This window comes from Lissotriton vulgaris, chromosome 10 (genome assembly GCF_964263255.1).
Source record: "Lissotriton vulgaris chromosome 10, aLisVul1.2, whole genome shotgun sequence".
NCBI classification, from domain to species: domain Eukaryota; kingdom Metazoa; phylum Chordata; class Amphibia; order Caudata; family Salamandridae; genus Lissotriton; species Lissotriton vulgaris.
Window position 1 is genome coordinate 1,027,239,886 of NC_141698.1, and position 25,364 is coordinate 1,027,265,249.

At 43.6% G+C, this 25,364-nt stretch overlaps 1 protein-coding gene across 1 annotated transcript in view; it reads right to left on the reverse strand.

Moving 5' to 3' along the window:
- Positions 1 to 25,364, reverse strand: part of MRPL3 (mitochondrial ribosomal protein L3) — a 271,984-nt gene that overhangs the window by 55,315 nt on the left and 191,305 nt on the right. The window contains exons 8-9 of the mRNA XM_086942066.1: positions 5,883 to 5,960; positions 4,707 to 4,784 (exon numbers count right to left, since the gene is read on the reverse strand). Coding sequence (XP_086798192.1) covers positions 4,707 to 4,784; positions 5,883 to 5,960 — 156 coding nt within the window. The remainder of the gene's footprint in view (positions 1 to 4,706; positions 4,785 to 5,882; positions 5,961 to 25,364) is intronic.

The window sequence follows — 25,364 nt, forward strand, 5'->3', positions numbered from 1 at the left end:
AGTGCTAAGGGGGCGGGGCGGAAGAGCGGCGGGCGCATGCTGGTGACGGAACCGCTCCGTCACCAGCCTTGGTTGCCCTGTGCTTATGACGGAGCGGTTTCGTCACGGCCCCGACCGCTCAATAGAACGTTCAGCGCAGGCGCGGAAACCGCGCCGCACAGGCATTCCGAGCGGGCCGTGATGGAACCGCTTCGTCATCAGCACAGCGCGACGGTGGCTGATGGCGGAGTGGTTCCGTCACCAGCAGGGGAGGGGTTAAAGACATTATTCTAAGATAGGTGTTCAGTGAGCTGTAATGTGGGTGCCTTTGTAAGCCCATGTACTTGTTGACATCCACATTCAACTACAATGAACCTTTGTAAAGGCCACACAGATAAACTTCATTAGCGTCTTAAAGTTACAAAGGGCAATCAATAATCCGGTAGCCGGCTGAGGACACAGATTCTCTTTAGACATGAGGGGGTCCAGTTCGACTAACAATACAATTTAAACAGCTAACAAACAAACGCTTCAGACTTTGAAAATTCTAAATGTAAAATATTGCATTAAACTGAAGGCACTAAAGCAGACAAGCACTAGGTTGCCAGTTCCCAGCAGATAGGGAGGGAGGAATAGAGACATTGTGGGACAGGACACACACAAGACACAACATGTTTTCAATAAGTATGGACACCATGAGTTCCCACCACTGACTAACTGACCGGGAGCAATATTTTGAACCCATAAGACTGAAACGTTATCTTGGCCAGCAGGGCACTAACATTTCGGCCAACCAAAAAGTTCCAGAGCAGAACATTTTCGGGGCTGAGTAAGGCAAACTCGTGAACGGAGCACCACAAGCAGCAGCTCCACAAGCAGCAGGTCGGAAGCAAAATACTCTCAGCTGATATAAAGAACCTCAGTGACAGGCTGCGGGAGAGAGAAGTCACAAGCTTGATTTGAAGTAGAACAAGGCCCAATTAAGCTGCCTCACAAAGGTCAATTCAATTCTGTGAGGGATCTTTAGCTTGCACTTGGCGGCTATGTTCCAACTACAAGGCCTCTCAAAGGGTATGCATGTGATATAGGGGCAACAAATAGTTAAACGAAAATACTGTTAACAAAGAACGGTCTCACTCTAGCCAAAATAAGTTAGTTAGAAGGATGGACATAACCTGAAAATGAATAGAAAATAAGATACAGCAGTCAAAACTTGTTAAGTAAAATAACCCACCGTTGAAATGCATTGGAAAAAGTGTTTAATGCTACACTTGTGGAATGCACAATACAAAAGGTGTACTGTGGCCGCCCACAGCAAGAAATCGGAGCCCTGTCTTCTTTGGGGCAAGGGGTTGGATATTGTCCTGGTCCTCTAAAGAATACTTATTTTTTTCCTTTTTACATAAAGTTCTAAGTGTTCCCACAAGGCTGGAAGCATCCAGACCTCAGTCCACTTTGCCATTTTTAGAAGGGAATCCAAAATGTCATGTCCACAAGCAATGTCCACATTGTACTGCTCCACAGAATCTTTCAGGATGGCAACAATTTCGTTTTTTTCAAGGCCGTTTTGTTTACTTCTCTGCCTCTTAGAGGAAATTCCACTGGGGCAAGCAAGTTTTAATGTCAGGACCCAGACCCTGTTGACCACATGTGACAGAAGGATAGCAGCATCACCAGTCCTAGAGCCAAGAGCTGGATGAAGAAATTCACGAAGAGCGGAGTCCTCTCCATTCAACGGTCTATGACAGGGAGATAGAAATTCTTCAGTGCAGCAGATAGAAACGTTTCTATTCTCTTAACCGCATGCGCGCTAGCGGAATTCCGCTCCTGCGCTGAGATTTTTAAAAACGCATGTTACGTGACCAGCTGGGCTCGTCATCAGCGTGCGAGGAGGCTACGCCATGTGGAAGGGGTTAAGATCCAGACAGATGCTCTCCTCAGAATGCTAAGCAGAAGATTTTGAAGGGGAAATCAATCAGTCATGGGTGGTAAGAGGTACTAAAGATTAATACACTTCCCAATTCCAGCTTTGAAACAAAGTGACGCACTTCCATTCGAGCATACACACATAGGGGTCTATTAGGATGGTGGGCGGATAACCGCCGCCAGTCTGGCGGTGGCAACCGCCGTAGCAGCGGCGGCCATCTGCCCGCAATCGAGACCCAGAACACCGCCGGTCCGATTAGCATTGCGGCGGAGTGATTTTCCACCCACCACTTTTCCATCGGTTGCAGTCCGCCCGCTTGCCTTGCGGGCAGAACTGGACTGCTACAATTGTTGCCGGTCAGGGACAAACACCGCAGGCACAATTATGATGCCGCCTGTAGCCAGCCTTTCCGCGTCTGTGGAACCGCCAGGGAAAGGCATGCGGAGACATGTTCCGGGGCCCATTGCAGGCCCCCAATGTGTTGGAGGGGTGTGGGTGCACTCGGGGGGTACCCATTGTACCCCCTAATGGGTACCCACCTACATTTCCCTGTGCCAGGTGGCAGGCACTGTGCAGTGTCTGCCACGCAGTGCAGGGAGATGCAAGACATGCTCCTGTTAACATCATGGCGGTGCTGTTGGCAGCAGCGATCGCCGCAATGTTAATGGCCTGAATCCGACCGCTGCGGTTGGGTTTCTACTGCGGAGCATCCTAATTGGATCAGCTGTTATTCCGCAGTCCTGGCGGGCAGTGTTTTCCCGCTACCATGGCGGTCGGAGTGATTTTCCGAACGCCATCCTAATAGTCCCCTTAGTGGCATAAAAGTTAAACCGGACTTCCATGCACCAAAAATTCAAAATGAGGAATCCATTTATTATACAAGTACAGCTCTTCCCTGCCTTTCAGTTCCTCTTCAGGACCTCCGCGTTCTTCCCTTGAGCTACAAGGCGCATTTCAAATCTCAGCTAAGTGGCAGCTGAAGAGAATACCAATACGTGGAAGGATACAATCCTAAATATTAATGTATATGCTTTTTTGAAAAGCACTTCAGCTCAGCTCGAATATATTTCATATGTCACAGCTGGTTTAAGGGTACTGGATAACAAATTAAAACTTTACCACTGAGTTTCATTTTAAAGGAGGTTACACAGGGGGTGACAAATCTGGTTTTGATTTAATGTTGCATTACATTTGATATAGTAGCAGACATATTCTATACCAGTGGCTGCCAGAAAACATAAAAAATAAAACAATTTCCTAGGTTTTGAAAGCATGTGGGCAAATATGCAGCTCACCAGAGAGACTATTATGGCACTCTGTAAACAAAAAGGCCTATACAAAGAGCACACTTGAATATACCGCACATTAGCCACAGAGGTCAAAATGGATGTATGGCGGTACAAAGCGTGCTTTTACAACGCGTACCGTTACGACGCAGGTTTTACAATGCAAGTCGTTACAACGACTTGCGTTGGGGGCGCTGGATAGTGAATAGTTTAATTTACTATTCCAACTCCAGTCCCCGTGGATAGTAGGGAAGGTGTTGGATAGTAAATTAAACTATTACCTATCCTACAGCGCCCCCCAGCGCAATTCGTTGTAACGAATTGCGTTGTAAAAGTTGCGTCAGAATCAGAAAGGGTTTATCCCAGATAAAGACAATACCATATATATTTTCTTTTTACAAACTGTAAATACACACCTAAATTGAGTTACGTTTAACAAATGCTGTAACATTCAAATATTTTATCCCTCAACAGCTATTTCAGAATTTACTTTATTGTATATATATATATATATATATATATATATATATATATATATATATATATATATATATATATATATATATAAAAATGAATATATGTCTGTCTGTCTGTCTGTTTGTCCTTCATGCATTACTACACCATTCATCCGATCGCCATGAAACTTTGGGAAGTTGTTGAGTACACTCCCGCAAAAGTTTCTGGCATAATTTTGTTTAAAATATCGGCCCCCCAGGGCCCTCATAATCTTTAGAATACTGATGTACGCACCAGACGGAAAAACAACAAATCGTGTATCCACAAGCACTCAAATAAATAAATAGAATTAAAACACCATTCATCCGATCGCCATGAAAGTTTGGGACGTTGTCGAGTACACTCCTGCGAAGGTTTCTGGCATAACATTTTTTTAAATATCGCCCCCCCGGGCCCTCATAATCTTTTGAATACTGATGTACGCACCAGACGGAAAAACAAAAAAATTGTGTATCCAAAAGCACTCAAATAAACAGAATTAAAACAACACTTTGAAATGTTTGCCTTATTAAAATGAATAAGTTTCAATAAAAATGACACAATGTAAATTGAATGTTATCATAACAAGTTTCCTTGAACTTCCTTTCTTTGGAGATCGCAGCAACGCGCGACGGGTAAGCTAGTTTATTTATAAAGTTTTACATAGCGCTACCATGACCCCAAAGGATATCGGAGCGCTTTGCAATTTTTGGGAAAGGAGGTAAAAGTTGCAGTACAGGCATCAAAAGGAATACCAACCCAAACAAATCAAATATTCATACCAAACAAAAAGGTAACAATCGAAAGGGGACAACAAGGGTAAGATAATAACTGGTACATAGCAAACTGGGAGGTGAGCAAGTGGTTAGTAAAGAAGAATAACACCCAAAGCAGGACTTAGGGTGCAAATCCAAAGCATTAGAGCAGACTTGTCAAGGTTTTCACTAAAACACAGATTATGCACTACAATTCTGTCTGTACCATAAAGAGAAGACATTAAAAAAGTTGAACTAACTCACCTTTACTAAGCAATTTGTGTGCCCAGGAACAGAGCCATTTACATAGATTGTGTTGTGTTTTGTGTTTACTCTCCACACCTGAAATTATAGGAGTACACATTAAGTAAAAGCAAATGGTAAGGAAAAACGTATGTTAAACTGAGTTACCTGGCAGGGCCAAGGAAAATATATAATAAATGTATTTCAGGCTCTTAATTTTCTATTTCGTTACTCTTAACGAACAAAACTCTCTCTAATCAGTGTTCTCTTCAAGAAGAAGTTCCCAAGTCGCTATCTTGTCCCCACACCCATCCAGGTTCTACAGGGAATCATTGGTTTCTATTCTTTAACAATTCTAAGGCTCTTTCAACATACTGCTGGCACTAAACTGTGTGTGAAAGTCTCCTCACTGGAAGAGATTAACACCTCCACATGGACCTTTGGTCATGGATATCACTCCAACAACTCATACAGAACCCACACAAAATGTATTACTTATTCCTCTCTAACAATACATTCCGGAATTGAGTCACTAAATCGATAGATTGCGAGCCAACAATTATTGAATATCCAAATCCTTAAGCTTTATCATGGGCAAAAATATAGATCTGTATGTTGTTATAAAGGCATTGGCCAAAGGAGGAAAGTACCAATTCATGCTAAGCTATCTGTGGACATTGAAGGTCTTTATTTAGCAAAATGTTTGCAGTGCACTGGCTTGCTGCTCTAGCCTAGCGCTCAAAGGTACACCAAGGCTTTCACTTTATGAACTGGACTTTGAGACATTGTGCTAAAGGCCAGATTCTGACAATACCCAAGAATTTATTTTTGTCAGAACCAATTAGGCATCATTGCAGTGCCACATAAAATGTAATATTAAAGGCACAGATGAGCTATTTTACGATAAAAAGGCTACAGCTGGGTACTGGGGGGGGGGGGGGGGGGGGTTGAGCTCATACACAGAAACAAACTTTTTAGGTCGGTCAACTATGTAGCCAACAGCTTGCGAAGGTGATACAGTAACACACGGGCACGGTTTTATGTTTCACATGCATGAAGCTGAGGTTTCTTTAATACGCAAACAGGCTAAGCATTTAAACTGTTTCAACCGTGCACGAAGTTATACAAGAAATAGAGAAACTAACTGAAATACCAATATCCCGTGAACCACATTCTGGATTTCAAAGAAAAACAGACCTTTAATCCCCTGGCTGTTCGGTAGACATTGCCCATCTGCCCAGGCATTTTTGTTCCAGGAAACACTCTGCCAGGATCCTGTAATAGTGTACATAAAACAACAGATTGCATTAAGGCGGTATATCCATAGTCAGAATAGTATAAAAAGTACACAGAGTTAGCAGAGCTGCTGGGAGGCAGTACAAGGGGAGATCATACAAAAGTGAGCGGTTTTTTCAGATATTTTATACAGCTGAGAAACATGTGAAATGGCCGCATGGACGCCAGTACTGCCATGAGCTCAGCTCTCTGATGCCACAGCATGAATGAAGAATGATGTCAGATGTGCTCTGACGTCACATGCATTCACCTTCCTGTTAGTGGGAAGTACTTCTGAGGTGGATGGACTCCTTAACTGGTAGTAAATGTTGGCCTGAACTGTCATATTTACGGAGGAGTTCAGCAAAGTCACTAGGAAAAATGGCATAACGGAATTCCTTTGTGGTGTGCCAGAAAGCCTCAGTAAGTCTAGATGGAAACAAACAGAACATTGAAGCACACACAAGAAGCTGGACGCTCAGATTATGCTTTATCTTTTCTTTACCTCTCAGCTCAGCATCAAGAACACCACAAAGTTTACAGGAAGAGACCACAACTCCACGGAAAGGACAAAGTCCCAAACTGAACAGTGTGAACAAAACTCCACCACTGGACAATCAATACACATCTGTTGTGTCGTGCCAACCCTCTGTGTGCAATGCATCATTGAGTTATAGAGCTATATAAAACCACACGCATGCACGTCCTCTTTTTTCCCTGCTCCTCTCTTTGTAGTGAGATAAATATTGCTTGACTTCTTGTCCTCTTAGATTGTGGAATCATATTTCTGAGATGTATTCTGAACAAGTGCATTATAAGTTTGATGTTGTTGTGAGGAAACAATTTCTGTAACTAGTAGTAGTGTCATGAACAGTCTGCATTTCAAGGTGGCTTGGCTGGCCACACGGTGGTCACTTAGCTATAGCTCCGCTTCGACAGTCCTGTGACCCATTAGAATCCTCCAGCTGGGGTCTGCTGCCATGGAAATCTGGCCTGCAATGACTGCCTGGAGCCCCTCCTGGAAGTGGTTAGCCCTGTTGCTGGCATTGTGGAGACAGACTGTAGCTTCTGACCAGCCTCCTCTAGTCAATCAATGGTTGGACACGCACAGCCTGTAATCCCTGGGTGTGGCTTTCAGGTTGTAATAGTTGACGCGTGCACAGAGGGCTTCTCTGTCTGGACCACACAGAGTTACATAGAATACAGTCTGAAAGCAACCCCTGTGTAGGGGTTGTCCCCCGTTGCACAGCGTCAAGACACTGTGTCAGTGTTCACAATTGATCACAAGAAGTTCAAATGGATTTATAACATAACTCCTTTAATGGTCATTTCAGTTAGATGACCTAGGTTTTTCTGGTGTATATATATTAAACAATCTTTTCGAAAGGTCTCAAGATTCCATCTCCATCAATTAAAGCAATCACATGATGATCCCAATGCATTTCGGGCATCAGTATAGCCCTTCATCAGGGGATATATCTATAAACAAAAACAATGAATCGAGGTCTTAGCAGGTGAAAATCTCAATATCTGCTTAATACATCATAATAGCCGGTGTAAAACGGATTATTCTGAATCTAAGTGATAGGATAGGGTCTTCATGATGTAAAACAAATCAAACTCGGTGAAGAATCTGTTCATCCTAAAGTTTTTCACAATGTGCTCGTGCTCTGTGAATGGATCAAGCGTTCTAGATAAACATAAATCGTGCGCAGTTCAATGTTACAACATGCACGTAAAGAATAGGTGGCATGTGTATTCATGCAAACGAAATGAACATGGTGTCACTGGGTTTCTATTAAAAAAACGAACGATAGTGTGACTGAGTCGTAAAAAAACTGCGGTGATTAAAAGTGGTTCCCTTTAATAGCGAACACGGTGTCCAAGGTGCAAAGATATTAGAGTACAAGTGCTGGTGTACGCAAGCCAAAGTGTTAATCTGCCGATTAATTCAAAATAGAATCAAAACCATGTCTCACGTGATAAGCGATACGGCGATGAGGCTGAAAATAAATAGAAAGAATCTAAAATTAAACCCTCAAAAGTTGCAAGCGCGAATGCGTGCCCTGCTTAAGGCGTCCGCTAAGCGGTACTCACAATTTCCGAGAGGGTGATCGGTAGTCACAATGCATCCGGTGCGATGTGTAAAACGCTTCGGGTGAAGCCGAGTCAGTCGTGTGAGTATTAGTAAACGTCGTGACGTTTTTGTGACACTGAAAAAGGACTCATGCGTGCCAACGAGATGAGCGCCATATTGAAGTGGGGTGAAAACGAAAAAAGTGCACTCTGTGGTTACTAAAAAGGTGTGGTTCAGGAGGTAGTATATATGTATACCTGGTATAAAGGAATGCAAGTAAGTGAAAAACGCAAATGTGTGTACATATGAAACGTTTCTAGAAAAAATACAGGCAACAAATGAGGACGAGCAATATGGTTAAGCATATCTGTAAGTGTGAAAAAATACCTGAAACAAAGAATTAGAGAATTTACAATATCAAAGATAACACAGGTATTCCATCCTGTCATTCAGCCAGTGTGGCTGCATCGTGCACAAAAAGCGGATCCAATAATTCTCTCTCTGAAGAAGTTTTTTTTTAATAGATGTGCCTTTGCTGGGTGTGACAGTCTCAAGAATCAAGAACTTTAGCTGAGCGACATTATGTTTCTTATCACAAAAATGAACTGCTACAGTTGATCTCAAGTTTTTTGTGCGAATGTTGGACTTATGTTCTAGAATTCTGGTAGGAAGTTTCCTTTCCGTGTGTCCCACGTAACATGATCCACACGGACATTTCAACATATAGACAACGTTGGAAGTGTTGCATGTTGCGTTTACTCTAAGCTTAATTTTAGTACCCTTCATAGGATGGTTAAAGTGATTGCCTCTGATGACGTTATGGCAATTGCTGCAATCATAGCAAGTTAGTAAACCAGTATATTGAGTCGAAGATTGATATTCAGTGGGTTTGGTTAGTAACTCTTTAAGATTGCTGCCTCGGGTATATGCGAAGATGGGTTTATCCACGAACAGACCCCTGAATTCTGGCTCACTGCTCAATAAAGGCCAATGTTTCAAGATCATGTTACGGAACCTATGGCTCATGTTGGAAAATTTGGATACCACGACCTTCCGTTTGTTTGATTCCTTGGGTTTCTTTGTTAGCAGATCTTGTCTGTTGAGTGAGACACTTCTTGCTTTCGCCGATCTTAAAATCTCATCTGGGTATCCACGATCCCTGAATTTGGTCAACATTTCATCAATTTTGGTCACATTTCAGCGGAGAGGATACTATGCGTTTAATCCTTAAGAGCTGTGAAAATGGCAAATTGTTCTTTAGAGCGGGTTTGTGAAAGCTTTGATAGTGTAAAATGCTGTTCCGGTCAGTGGTCTTGCGGAAAAGGTTGGTGTCAAATTTGCCATCTAGGAGTTGAATTTCAACATCCAAAAAGTGTATTGTATGTTGATTGAATTTCCACGTGAACTGAATTCTTTCATTGATGGTGTTCAGATATTGTAGAAAGTCTTCCAATGTTTTGGAGCTGCCAGCCCAAAGTAAGAAGATGTCATCTATAAATGACAAGAAAACTTTTCCATGATTTTGCCAACGAGACTGGTTGAGTATGTGTTGTTCCTCAAAATGTCGCATGAATAAATTAGCATACGCAGGAGCTGCGCAATTTCCCATGAAAGTCCCGCATAGTTGTAGAAACCACCTATCATTCCACTTAAAGTAACTGTGGTATAGGGTGAACATCAGTAATTCCATGAGGAAAGTCTGTAAATCTGTATCTAGGGTAGAGTTGAGCAGGGTGTGTTCGATAGCCTCTAATCCCAGATTGTGGGGAATGGATGTGTATAGGGACTTAACGCCCACTGTACATAACCATAGCTCATCATTGGTTGGTAAGGTAATAGCATTCAGTTTGTTGAGAAAGTCTGTAGTATCTCGGATGTAGGAGCGGGTGGTGGTCACATAGTGTAATATGCTTCGCTGAGAAGGATTCTCAGCAGACACAGGGATCTCACCACACAAGCAAGCACAAAGTCTCCCCACTTCAGGGTGAGCTCACTTAGGACTATGAAGGTGATGCTGAAGATCTGAACGTGTGCTTTTCTTGGACCTGGCCCTTTTCGCCAGGTTATCCCTAAACATTTTGCCTTCTCCCTCCTGACTATTTTTTCTGATCTCTTTTTGTTGGCTTTCAGACTCTAGGCACTTTTGTACTGCTGATCAGTGCTAAAGTGCAAGTGCTCCTTGAGTAAACTGTGATTATGATTGGTTGTCCATGATTGGCATATTTTATCTACTGGTGGGTCCCTAGTAAAGTGCAGTGTGTGCCAAGTGCCTGTAAATGAAATGCTACTAGTGGGCCTGTAGCACTGATCCTGCCATCCACGTGAGTACCCCAGCAAACATGTTTCAGGCCTGCCACTGAAGTGGCTAGTGCATTTTTAAACTGTCATGTCAACCTTAAGAGTGTACCCACTTGCCAGGCACAAATCTCCGCTTTTACTTCATGTAAGGCACCCCTAAGGTATGCCCTATGTAGCCCCTTGGGCAGGATGCAGTGTATGTGAAAGGAAGGACATGTACTACTGGTGTGTTTTACAAGTCCTGATAGTGGAATACTGTCCATTTCATTTTTTTACTATTGCAAGGACTAGTTCTCTCATAGGTTATCATTGGAGCTGCCATCATATCTTACAAGTGTAACTTTCAATTTGGAAGAGATACAAATTTGGAGTTTGGGTTTCTATTCAGAATTTAAAAATAAATATTTTACTGAAGTTGATTTTCAACTGGTCTGTGTGAAAACGCCACTTTTAGAAAGTAGGCCTTTTCTTGCTTTACCATCCTGTTTCTCTGCATGCCTATAGAATCAACATCTGGTTTACACTGACAGCTGGGTTGTTGGTGCATTCACTCTAGGTAGTCACACAAAGGGAGCTGAGGTGCACCCTGCATATCATGATAGCCAATCACCAGGCTGATGGTCCTTCCTGAGCTAGAGTGGTGGGAGGAGTTGTCACAGAGACCTGAATAGGGCTGTGCCTTACATCTCACAATGCTATTTCCACCCCCCCTGTAGTGTGGCTGGAGACAAGGCTGAACAAGGCAGGATCTTGTGGACAACAAAGACTTTCCTTTCAAGTATGCCTACTTCAATGGTGCAAGCCAGTGCCTGCCTGTAAAAGAATTACTGGGCCTTACTCCCCGCCAGCGGCCACCTGTGTTGCCCTCTCTAATTTTCAAGTACTGTGACCAATGGACCCACATGGTTGCAGCCAATTGAGGGCACTTTTGTATACGGCAACCCCACAGTCCCATAGTGACTGCACGGTTGCATATTCCCTCATGGGGCTCTTAGCTCCCTACTGTGGAGAGGTTAGAGAGTGTAATATATGTCCGGGGTTGTTCTCACTTGTTTGGATCCCTGAGTGGAGCCGCTCCATATTTCCCCGGCCGCAGGAGGAGCAGCGACGGCTGTAAAGTGTGGGGGGGAGGATACCTGGAGCAGTACGGCCATCTCCTGTAAAGGGAGTGCCGGCACTTTGTGTTCTGTTCTAGAAAATTGTGGGGCACATCGCCTGTGGTTGGAACGCACTAGCGCTGCTAGCGGAGCTTACTGCAATATTTGGGGACACACTGCTTTTCTTTACTATGAACCAGAGTGGTGTGGTGTCAATTTGTAGCGTTCTCACTGTGTTACTGTGTGTGTTTTGTACAAATGCTTTACACATTGCCTCTGAGATAAGCCTTCCTACTTGTGCCAAGCTATGAAGGGGGTAAGCAGGGGTTATCTTAGCTGTATAATCCCTTTACCCAGAATAGCAGGAAGGGTCCCTAACAAAGCAAACTGTAACATTAAATATCTACTATTAACAGGTCCATTAGAATCCCCGTATTGAAAACCTGCACCACTTTCAAAACTATATAGATTTTATATAGGGTCACCTTGCTCCTTACATTGCCATTTTGTCAGGGAATATGCTTCTAAGATTTAAACTTTGAACTCCAAGGATGAAGGCTGAGAATCTCCAAGTCAGAGTTGCGAACCTACCCTTGTTGCGGTGATAGGTCGTTACCCTCAACTGGCAGTGTCCATGGAAGAATCAGATTCAAATCCAAAAGATTTTGAAACAAAGTCTGTCTCACACAGTGTGGGGCAAAAAGATTGCCCCATTATCATTATGGGGAGGCCGACGAAAGGCAGAAAGAGATTTTAGAAGGAAATGTCAGTCCAGGCTGGAAAAAAAAATCCCTTGTGGAAATTCAGATTTCACTTTGTTTTAGTTCAAACACATCCACTCATGGGGATTCCCAGTGTAAAAGGATATGTGCAAGGACTTCCATAACTGAGTTGTCACCTGTGGTTGGTGGACAACCTGCTGAGAGCATCTATTCCTACACTGTCCTCTATCACTACATGAAGTACTGAAATTTGCATTTCTGGGTCTATGGCTTAAAGGCGCAGAATTTGAGCCTAATCATACAAAGTCTTAGAGCCCAGAATTTTTCTTCAGTTAGTACAAACTCAGAATGACACTCCAGCAATGAACTGACAGTGATGAACCAAGGGAAAAGAATGCCATCAATACCAACCACATGGCCTTCAACCTTAGGATGTTGATATGCAGGCGCATTTTTTTCAACCGTCACAGGTCAATGATATGTTTTGGTACTTGTAAGGAACCCAACAAATCAGTCTTTTTTTTGCCACTGCCATCACCAGAGGTCAGAGTCACTGAAAATCTTCTCCCCACAGCGGATCTTTCAAACATTGAAGGCTTTTGTTTGGCAGGGCTGATGACTGCCCAGGGTAAAAGGCACATTCCAGGACACTGGTTTCTGATGGATAATTGTAAAAAACGTATGTAAGGGTGGGTGACAAACTCAAGAAGACAGAAGAAGGATCACCTCCAAAAACATTAGACAGGAAATTGCCCTTAAGTACCAATCTGGGTAAAATAGCAACATCATCTCTAGGGTGAGTTCTACTCTTTACTGAAGAAGAGAAGCCCTACCTCCCTCGTGAAGGGTTGCTCCTATAAACTGGATGTACCAAGATAGGACAATTGAGAAGTTTCTATACTGAGAAAGAACCAACTTGTGTATAAGAAAGCTTGAGGGAAGGGGAGTTGGTTGAAGTGGTTCAATACCTTTTTTGAATGCTAGATTATTGTCCTGCAAGAGAAGATATGGGCCAACTCTCTGAAAAGGGTGCATGTTCATAAGTACCAGTACCTTCATAAATACTTTGGAGGGTCAAGTGAGGCCAAAGGGTAATAACAAACTGAACTAGTACCCCTTCTACCACAGTTCTTTGTGGCATTTCCCAATGAAAATATGGAGGTATGCGTTTTGAAGAGATAAAGACACACTCCACTGTTAATACTGCATTGCCTTCATAACCTGTACAAGAGAGAGATGGTCTTGAATTTATAAGGAACTTCTTAAAATCGAAGGTTTAAAACAGACTGTACATCACATGAAATAGTTCAAACACCACTTTTTTCATGAAACAGACTATAGAAAATGCTTCACTTGGGATAGCCAGTATACTGCTCACCACATGTGTGGCTGGCAAGTGGAGAACAGAGTAGAGGGGGATAACAGATCGTGAGTTCCTGGACAATAGTGCTTGACAAAGCCCCTTTGCCCAGAGCATCCCGCCCCATAAAATTAGATATTTAGGTACAATTAACAAGCTGGAGAGGCCTTGTCCAGTTCTACCAAAAAGATTCCAGTGAACAGCCTGCTTTTTAAACAAATGTTCCCTTTCTATGGAACTGCATGCTTAGCAACCTTTCCTGTATGATGCCTGTAAGACAAGGCTATACCCAATTCAGTCTGTGCATGACAACATCTGAATCCTTGCGCTATTCCATCAGGGCTGGACTGGCCGTAGTGGGCACCGGGCGCCTTTCCTGGTGGGCCCCCAGTGTGAGGGCTGGTTTTGGACCCCTGGGGGCTGTTTTGCAGCATAGCTGCAATATCGCCCCCCTGTAACAGAAGCGACAGGAATGATACAGGAGTGGTACGTCCACTAGCACATCGCCCCTTTTCCCCCCTGGGGCAGGCTGAGCTGTTCACCAGGGCAGGTTTCTGTACCCACTCCGACCGTGTATTCCATGACTTTCGAGCAGTTCATCCTGCAGTTTCTAAGATGAAGACTCTGCAAGTCATTCAAAATCAATGAGAATGTATCACTTGTACCTGTTACCAGGGTTCAATGTGTTCTGTCCGTCAGTACTCTAAGGAGTACTTAAAAAAAACCTCATTCACGTAGGCAGGTCCTATGCCGGTTTATCGTGTATGGGAGGGAAGTAAAAACGGGCGGTATGGTTTGTGCAGTGCAGGATTGATTATGAATCCACTGCACTATCTAACTGTGTCCAAAACGTTGGTCGACATGTTTCAGCCCTTGTCTGTGCCGCTGAAGGGGGTCTGCGGGCTTTCTTCAGGACCTAAAAAGTGAGAAAGGATATTGCCCAATTCTGTATAATTAGTATCAGAGTAAATAGTCTGAGGTTGAGGGTCAGTGATACCTCGTGAAGTCCCCAGTTGGGCTTCTACAGGACTGCTGGCAGCTTAATCCCTCGTGTGCAGGGTGCACAGCTTGTGCTGACGCTGCTCTCAGGACCCTGAGAGCAGAGTCATGTGCTAGTTAGATAGTGCGGTGGATTCATAATCAATCCTGCACTGCACAAACCAGACCGCCCGTTTTTACTTCCCTCACATACACCAGATAGAATAAATTATTTATGGCAGTATGTGGAAGGTCTTTTTAACATTTCACCTCACTTGAGCACCACTTCACTTACCACCGATTTCTGATCACTATTGTATAAACCAGTGGTTCCCTCCAGGTTGAGGAAGCATACAGAAAGAGACCCGATGATGATGATGTCACGTAAATAACCAAGGCGAAGAAACAAGATAAAACGCCATATGGCCTGCCTACGTGAATTAGGTTTTTTTTAAGTACTCCGTAGAGTACTGACGGACAGAACACATTGAACCCTGGTAACAGGTACAAGTGATCCATTCTCATTGATTTTGAATGACTAAAAAGGAAGCTGAATGGATCATAGTTCTAGCCCCCCCCCACCCCCTGATTTTTTGGTTGACTCTGCAAGTAGACCATTCAGAGTATTTGGAGAGCATGGACGAGGTCCATGTGGGTGTCAAGATCATTTAACAAAAAGGTTTGAAGTAAAGTAAAAAAAAATTGCTGGAATAGTACACAGTGACACAGATGAGAAAGGAAGAGGAATTCAATTGAAACTAAACATCAAATAGTACTCGGTCACAAACAATTTGGAGGTGGCCCCATGGGGATATGATAAACATCATATATCAACAAAGCAACCACTAAATCAAAGCAAATCCAGAGGTTAAACAAAATTTGCAGTACTGTATATATGGCAAAATATTACACTTTGCTATTAGAGGTGACGGAGACAAAAGAATATAACATACAGTGACAAGGTTATATGTAGTTTATGAGGTTACATGAAATGGACCATTGACATTTTATGCACATTTTATGCACTTCCTATGCAACTTCCTCTAGCTTTTCTAACCTATCCCCCACCATTTTAGTATCCATTCTAGTTACCTTTCTTTCGCTGTTTTGTTGGTGACTGCAAAGGACCCTGATACGTTATGTTAAGGCAGAGCTGTACATGAACCATGAATTTAAAAAAATAGGAATACTGTCACCACCTACTTCAATCTTTGTCTTAACAGTACCATTTAACAAGGCTATTTTAGGAAACATTTGTGTTATAGATGGGATAGCTATCAACAGTGATGATGTTATATGTTTGGAAATAAGCGATTGGAATGGTGTTTCCCCATCAGAGATACTGTACTGAATAAGGGTAGACACTGCAACATTTTAAATAAAAGGGGGTTTGTTGCTGTTAGAGTGAGAGAGAAAGATGTCAGAATGAATTTTCCTGTTAAGTATATCTTAATTTAGAAGACTACATGCACACATTACATTGCAAAAGCCCGAATCTGAGATTTAGGTAGGAAACAATGATAACATTTCAGGGCTAGAAAATGTCTTCTATATTCAGCTCAACTACATTGTCGTGTAGTTCATAGGAATCCCCAGGATCTGTGTGTTTTGGATGACCTAAACTGAGGGCTTGGTGTCCAAACAGGTTCCGGACACCTACAAAGGATATGTCAGCCCTTAGACCAGCTAGCTCTACAGTGCCACTACCACCCCCTTGTATCTTACAGTGGTGTAGGTAGTGTCTGGCAACCACTGAATATGACAACCCTGATTCCTCAGGGATCGTGGAAAACTCTACAGTACTTTCGCTCAGAAACTCGTGCTTGCTTATTCTCAGAAAATACACAGGATGGCGATTAGGACGTTTCAATAAGTATTTATTGGCCCAGTCTTGTGTTAAACATATTTGCTGCAACAATTAGGAGATAAAAGCATACGAACGAAATTGCAAGTACCAGTAGAGTAAACAGTAGATACATTTCTACGGTAGTGCTAGAAAGATGAACATATCAATCAGGTTTTTTTAAGCACGCTACATGCCCGTGAGGGTCATAAGGCACTGGGGGTGGGAGGGGTGTGCAGCTCTGGATCAGTCAAGGAACAAGGTCTTGAGGCTCTTCCTGAAGGTGTGCAGAGTGGGGGAGCATCTGATTTTGACTGGGAGCTCGTTCCAGGCCTTTGCTGCGACGTAGGAGAAGGCTCTTCCACCTGCTCTGGTTCTGCGGATGCGTGGGGTCTCTGTCAGGGTGAGGTCAGCGGAGCAGAGGTTCCTTTCGGATACGTGTAAAGAGACTCTTTTGTTGAGGTATTTGGCTCTGATGTTGTGGAGAGGATTTGTAGGTGTGTGTGAGTAGCTTGAAGGTTACTCTCTTCTCGATGGGGAGCCTGTGGAGGTCTTGTAGGTGCTGGATCATGTGCTCATGTCGTGGGATTACGACGACGAGTTTAACTGAAGTGTTCTGGATGGTTTGGTGCTTGTAGAGCAGGGATTTGTTGATGACGGCACAGAGGGCGTTACCGTAGTTCAGTCTGCTGGTTATGAGTGAGTGGGTAACGGTCTTCCTGCATTTGGGAGGGATCCACTTGAAGGTCTTGCGGAGGGAGTTGAAACAGGTGGAGGCGATGGCGTTGATCTGGCGGGTCATGGTGAAGGAGGAGTCTAAAATGATGCAGAGGTTGCAGGCGTGGTCTGTCGGAGTGGGTGGGTTAGCGAGGGCAGAGGGCCACCAGGTGTTGTCCCACGAAGTGGGGGAGGGTCCAAGGACGAGGACCTCGATCTCCTTCAAGTTGAGCTTTAGGCAGCTGGTACTCATCCAGGCTGCAACAGCTTTCATTCCTTCCTGGACGCAGAGTCTGGTGTCTTCAGGGTTTTTCGTGGGGGAGAGGATGATCTGGATGTCATCAGCGTAGGATACTAGGCTGAGCCCATGCCGTCTGACAATGGCGGCGAGGGGGGCCATGTAGATGTTGAGGAGCGTGGGGCTGAGCGAGGATGATTGGGGTTCTCCGCAGTTGATCTGTGTGGGTTCGGAGAGGAAGGGTGGGAATCTGATCCTTTGGGCTCTGCTGGCGAGAAAGGAGGGGATCCAGTCGAGGGCGGTTCCCTGTATGCCCGTTTCGTGGATTCTGGCGGCGGGAGTGGTGTGGGCGACAGTGTTGAAGGCTGCGGAGAGGTCTAGAAGGATGAGGGCCACAGTGTGGCCCTGGTCAAGTAGTATGCGGATGTCATTGTTGGTGGCGAGGAGGGAGGTCTTGTGCTGTGGTTGCTGCAGAATCCGGACTGGGAGGAGTCGAGGATGAAGGTCATACACAGTTCAGATAAAACCGTAGCACTTGCATGTTCCTAAAATGTTCTCCCTAAGTAATTTGCCTAAATGTACCTAGCCTAGATCTATATGTGTAGCATGTATATGCGTATAGATATATATTACCTACTGGCGGTCGCCAGTAGGTAGTTATAGTTAGGATTGTTTTCTATAGGGAATCCGCAAAATTCTATTGGGAATAACTTTGGCGCCGGTTGAGGAATCTGCCTGAAATTTTCCTCGCTGTGCTCTGCTCCTTCCCTGAAAGTTTGGGGGGGATTCGTCAAGCGGGGGCCGAGATAAAAGGGGGGTCCCAAAACGTGTTTTCCCCATGTTCATTTCCATAGGGCGGTTGGACTCACTTTTAGCCCGAACAGCTGAATGGATTTCCACCAAACTTGGCAAAATTGTAGGGACTGGTAGCCTGATGTGTCTTTGCTATGTCTCAAGATATGTGCTCCAGTGGATTTTGAGTAATTTAGGTTCCAAAAAATATATATATCTATAAGCGCGCCCCTGTACGCGCACCGGGGCGAGCTACTCGAGTTCGCGAGCGGAAAGCCGATTGGCTCTCGGGCGTCTGTCAACATTCCAAACAGTCCGGAGCGGCCGCCATCTTGTGTCTCGGTAGGATCGAGACACAAGAGGTGGCAAAAACAAAGGGGGAAATGACCAAAAGGGGGCAGGGTGGACCCCCCTGACCCCCTAGGTTTGATGTGGGGGCCATAAAAGGGCCCTGCGGGGCAAAACATTTTTTTTTTCGATTTTCGCGGGGGAGCGCCCGGTACGCGCACCGGGGAGCGTACCGGGGAGCGTACCATGTGGAAAAAAGAATGACAGATTTTTTCAAAAAAGTAGCATTTTTTTATAAATTGGAGGTAGTTCTAATAAGAACAGTTTTTTTAATTCTTTTTGTTTTATATTTTTTTCATTGTTTTTTGGAACATTTTTTACTTTTTTTTGCTTTTATGAACAATTTTATATTTTTTTTGTTATTTTTATTGGGACAAACAAAAAACAGGGAATTGTAAACGGCTCAACTGGAGCAAAAAAAAAATCAGGAAAAAATTAAGGTTTTTTTGGGCACTTGTGTTTGTCACCAGCACGGTTGAGGAGTTTAATGCTTTGCTCACCATAGCTAATTGTCCTTCCACAAAATATGCAAACTATTTTGAATTGTCCAAACTGGGTTTGGATGTTTTGGACCATCTCCATTGTCTCTGGACCCGATGGAGTGGGTTGCTTACTTTGGGAGTTGCTGGGAGAAGATTGGGGTGGGTTTCTGGTCAGTTCTCTGACCTCTGCCGCAGCATAGTTGTTCGGGTGCTGGCGTTGCATCTGGCGAATCATGGTGTTGGTGCCAAAAGAATACTTTTTGGCAGGGTTCCCCCTGGAAAGTACAGTGCCACAGATCATACAAGTCACCTTTGGCGCATTGACTTTTTGAGGTCCCTTGGGATTTTAAAAAACTCCCAGACTATGTGCTCCTTTGGCTCATAGGTGGTAGTATCCTCAGGCAGGTACTGCCTCTCCTCCTCCTCTTCTTCTTCTCCACCACTGTGGTGTTGTGGTGGTCCTTGTGGTGGTGGTGGTTGTGGTAGTGGTGGTGGTGGTTGAGAAGCTCCTGCTGCTGCTGCTACTGTAGCCATTTCTCAGTACAAATAGGTACAAATAGGTCTGCAAACAGGTCTTCCTCAGTCAAAGTAAAAAGTGAGAATGAGGAAAAAAGGTGGGGGCTTTCATCTTTTGGAAAACAAAACTGTCCCGAACCAATGAAGTGTGTTATTTTCAGGTCACATGACTCAACGCACTAACGCTACGCGCCCCGGGGCGCTTACGTAGCGCGATCGTATGCGCTCAAGTGCTTCCGGGTGCGCTTACGCCGTGCGTAGCACGCGGACGCGGCTACGCGATACGTCACGATGATGTTTTCGTTCGCGGCAATAGCGCTAACGGGACGCTCACCGGTACGCGCACCGGAAGACTGCGCTTACCGGTGCGCTCACCGGTACGCGCACCAGGAGCGCTCCAGGGCAAAAAAAATGAACAATATACATAAAAAAAATAGTATTGCATAAATATACAATATAGGATTCATTATAAAAAATATTACATTTCACAGCTATAGAAATTTGCTATTAAAAAATCTTTGAAATTCACTGAAAAAAACATAGGTTTGAGGCCCTATATATAGTTCGGAATTAGCATTTAAAAAACCTATGAAATTCACTGAAAAAACCATAAGTTTCACACCAGTTATAGTTCGGAATTAGCATTTAAAAAACCTATTAAATTCACTGAAAAAAACATAGGTTTCACACCAGTTATAGTTAGCTGGAAATTTTACTGACATAAAACCATTGAAATTCCCACGTTATAGTTAGTTGGACACACTATAACTTGCGCGCCTGCAATGCACTGCTGATGACGTCACATATTACATCACTCATGACATGGTCAGTGACTGGTTTTATGTCAGTAAAATTTCCAGCTAACTAGAACCTATGGTTATTTCAGTGTATATATATATATATATATATATATATATATATATATATATATATATATATATATATATATATATATATATATATATATATATATATATATATATAAACATCTTTTTGCAAAGGGATCGATGGTAAAACATTGACTGCACCTAAAGCCCAGATACGTGGGGCAGTATTTATCTGTATATGGTGCAATAGGACCAGGAGTGCAATTCCTCTCACCTCCTAATTTAAAAACAATTTTCGAAACAACATTTTTCCACTGGTGGCCCAGCACCTACAATTCTATTAACAATACATCAGGTTATTGAGAGTACGACATATATTCATCAACATTTTATAATGGTGATATATCCAAGTATTTGACACATGAATTAAATCACTATCTGACAACAGTATCTCAGTTGCAAAAATATTCTTTATTCATTTTATTCTTATAAAAAGCGTCTTTAAAGTAGTGATTTATAGTAGACAAATCCTGCACGCACTTCTTCAGGGCTCCAATTTGTATATTCAAAGCGTGTATAATAAATTGGTGAGAAAATCCCAACATTCCTTCGATGTAAGGTCTCTCTAAATAGTGTCAAAATTGTATTACATGTGCTCAGACTTCGAGAAACGTCTCTGGCAAGTTCACAGGTCTAACAACCTACTTTAATGAAGCTTTTTAAATGAATAAAGAATATTTTTGCAACTGAGATACGGTCCTCAGATACAGTGATTTACGTTGTGTGTCACATACCTGGATATATAAGAAAACTGAAAGCCTGACTTGGCAAAGTACAGTAGGGATTACAAAATCACCTGCTCCTGTCCCCGAACAGGATCATGGTCATTATTAAAGCACCATAAGTAAAAAAGGCTTCCATTTGAAAGCGTACGACTTTCTGGTGGACGGTCTTCTCGCTTCCTTAAGAATGTTCATACAGTCTGCAGACAAATCTAGATGCACGTCCTGGAGGACCTCAGGAGCCATGCCGTCAATCGTAGAGATGAGAAGTTAGGGTGGAATATCTTCCCCACGTGCTTGGATAGCAAATCCGGTTGGCATGGTAACCTCCTGTGTGTTATCTCTGATAGTTGAAAAAGATCCAGATACCACCACTAGTGTGGACACTATGGTGCGATCAGTATCATTCTGGGCTTGGCACTGTAGAACTTGTTGATCACTAGAGGAATGTGCGGTATTGGAGGAAAAGCGTAAAGTAATGTCTGCAACCATCTTATCAAAACCGGATTCCCTCTGGAGCATGGTTGATGAAACCTGGGTGCGAAGACGGGCATTTCGCGTTTGTTGCGTCTGCAAACAAGTTGATGAATGGAACACCCCATCATTGGACCACCCAGTCGTGAGCTTTGACGAAGTTCCGACAGAGAATCTGCAGGGACGTTGGGAATACTGTAGTGTAGTTCCTATTTTCCCAATAGGCCCTGCGCATTGGAATAACATAAACAGTAGTATCGACATAGAAGTGCGGATCTTCCAGGCCTCTACTGACTATGCTAAACGTAATTGGGTTTGTTACCAACTAGCTCAGAGGTCACTGGAAACTTTCTTGACTGAATAGGAAGTGATCAGCTTCCCTGGTACAGACAAGAAGGGATTCAGTTTTCCAACAACCGTGCAACATGACAACTTTGCTCCTCAGATAAGAGTCAATCTCTAGAGTCGTGTGAAACAATAGACAGTTATTTTACTCAGTCAGTTGTTGTGCAGATTACTTTCACAATATTTAGAGAATAGAGAGACAGGCGTTTTCAATAAAAGATATTATTTATTGAACAGTCTTTCTTCTCATACAAGAGAAATGAATTGCCACAATTGCAAGACTTGTTATTATAAAAAGTACGTACAGTAAAATGAGTATTGCACAATAATACTGTAAAAGCATTGATATGGTTTCTTAGCCATACAATGGTTTAAAATGAATAAAACATATATACATTCATATATACATTTGACTAACATACTCAACTGGTGCTTCTAACTACGCCTACCCCAGTGTACCTGACCTAAGCCTAATACTTGGGAGGGGAGTAAGTAAGTAGCTTCAGTTTAAGTTGGTTTTGCCAAGGTTTGCTTCAAGAATTCTCTCTAAGGGTTTAGTCAACACCATACCTCTGGAATAGAATGTTGGAGGGCTGGTATCTCCTTAAGGGGACTCGATATCCCAGTCACTCGCAAGAGTAGGCTGGAAACGCTGGAGCTGGATTTCTCGGCATGAGAAAAGACAGCGTCTCTCTCAGCGCGTCGAGGAGGAGGAGGAGGAGGAGGAGGGGCAGCATCCGCGGGCAGCTTGCATCTGCTGGGCTCTTGCAGGGGGACGGCTGTTCAGCTCCTGTGTTCACCACACCATCGTTCGCTCGTTAGCAGCGATAGCAGTAGCGATACTATCAGCATCAGCGTGGCAGCGATAGCTTCAGCTTCAGCAAAACAGCATTTGCTTAAGGCAACGTTGGTAATATTTATACCTGAAAGGTGCCATGTTTGACGTAAGTTTTTGGACATAAGACGTCAATAAAGATGTCACTAGGAAGTGATCGTCTCTCAGTGCTCATTAGAGTTCTATTACTAATCAAAACATAGCAAGCGGGGCTTTCCCAGGTTGCTGAGTTTTTATCTTGTTGAAGAACTCGGAGTGTTAATCTAGGAATCTTAGATAGTGGCTTCTTCTATGTCATTTGCACTAATGAGCTGCAAAGGAAGTGATTCTGAAATGTGGCTCTGTTCGTGTGAGGCCAGAGACGAGTTTCTGAATATTGCATTTGATAGGTTATACCAATATAGGGAATAAATGGATTTATAGCCGTATAGGGGCATAAGGTCACAGTATCGATCAGGGTCCTAGATTAGAACGCGACAATACCTGGGAGATAAATTTCCGAAATGATAAAATTCCTTGCAAGAAGCCACTTCTATATGGTCTGAACCTCCGTTGATAGGGGTTTCGACTTGGTTCCTCCCTGTTTATTCAGATAATACATGGTTGTGGTGATGTCCATCTGAATCAATCTGAATCAACAAGGAACAGGTGCGGAAGGAAGGGGGCAATGACTCAAGTGCAAGATGCACCGCTCTCCGCTCTAGTAGGTTGACATGGTACCTATGCTCCGTCTCTGATCAGAGTCTTTGTACTTGAAGAGGACCCATGTGAGACCCCGACCCCCCCGGAGGGAAGCATCTGTGACAATTGTCTGACTACGAGGATCCTGATGGAAGGGAACTCCTTTCAGCAGATGCGATAGTTTCATCCACCATTTGACTGAATCCTTGGCTGACTGAGGGATAACCACAAAGTCTTCCCAGCGATCCGATACTTGTGACCACTGATTCTACAGAGTTTGCTGCAGAGGACTCATCTGCAGTCTGACATTCGGGATGATGAAGGACACTTGTCTGACCGTGAGATGGCGAGAACCGAGGAGAGTGCAGCACTTGTTTATTGAGGATAACCTCTCCTCTGAAGGACACACGCTTGCACTCATGGTATCCAGAGAGGCACCCAGGTAGTGTATCTTTTGAGTCGGATTGAAAATCGATTTCTTGTAGTTGATTTGCATGCCCAGATTGCTTAGCACTCGTATGCAGTATAAGAGGTGATTTTGCAGCAGAGTGGGTGACTAGCTTTTCAGCAACCAGTTGTCCAGATACGGATAGACAAAGATCTTTTGTTTGCGGAGAAAAGCAGCTACCACTACCATGCATGGAGTACATGCAGGGGGCTGATTTGAGGCCAAACGAGGGGACTCTGGACTGGAAATGTTGACACTACTTGAAAATGCAGGAATTTCCGATGTTTTCTGGAAATCGGCATGTGAAAATAAGCGTCTTGCAGATCTTTAGAGCACAACAAGTCTCCTTGGTGTGGTTTAGAAATCTGGTGCAGTGCCAACATCTGAAATTTCTCTTTGCAGATGAACTTGTTTAAAAGCCTCAGGTAGATTATTGGTTGTACTCTTGCATAGGACCTCTTTTTCATACCAGAAAGTAGCAGGAATACATTCCTTGACTTCATTGCTGAGATGGAACTGTTTCTATAGCGTCTTTCCTTAGTAGGATGTTCACCTCCGCTTGAGGTGATGATGGACATACCTTCCCTGAGGTGGTACTGATGGAGAGGGGGGGGGGGTTGAATCTGAACAAGTAACCATTCTGCACAATATTCAGTACCCACTTGTCTTTTGTGATTTCTCTCCACTAGTCCAGATGAAAACATAATACTACCCCCACAGAGTGAGCAACAGGGATGGGGAAAGCCAGGGCTCATTGTTTTATAGGTTGCTTCGTTGAGGAAGGTGTCGGTCTTGAAGTCTCCCTTCCTCGACCTGGTTAACACTGATGGTAATGGCACCTGGATTGTTGCTGTTGAGTCGAGCAGTGAGGGGCTTAAAAACTGTTGGGAAAACAGACGGTGGTATGGTCGGTACTAGCGTCCAAAGTCATTACGCTTCCCAAGGCCGACAGCCTTTAGAGTGTGCAACTTCATCTAGGACATCCCCCTCATCATCATGAGTGCCAAACAAGGAAGGACTTCCTTAGTGTGCTGCTAGAATAAACAAACTAATTGAGTAATTAAAAACAAAGCTAGGAGCACCAGAACCCTCAAAACAAGGCTGACAACCACAAACTTAAGGATTTGTTCACTCCCTATTAGCACAGGAAACATGGATCATTAGTTTTGAAGGACGATCAGCATGTACAAAATACTTCTACGTCCACTGAGAAACATGGTCCTGTCTGAGTGCACTCTAGACTCAAAGCTGGGACACAGACATTCAGATCTAGCAACAGTAAGCAGAGGTAAGATCCCTCTTTACTCTAAAATATGGATGACCTACAAGTCAAAATAGGAATAACTACCTGCTAACATGAAACACATGACCACAAGAACAAATAAGTCCAACTACAGGGTAAAACTTCATCAGTCCTACTGGAAATGCTAGTACAAATAAAGGTGTCTTTCCATGCAAAGAAACAAAACTTAATAGAAATGGCTCTGTGGCCCGAAGGGACACAGCACAAGCGGGCCTTGAAGAGGAGTAGACCTCTGCACAAA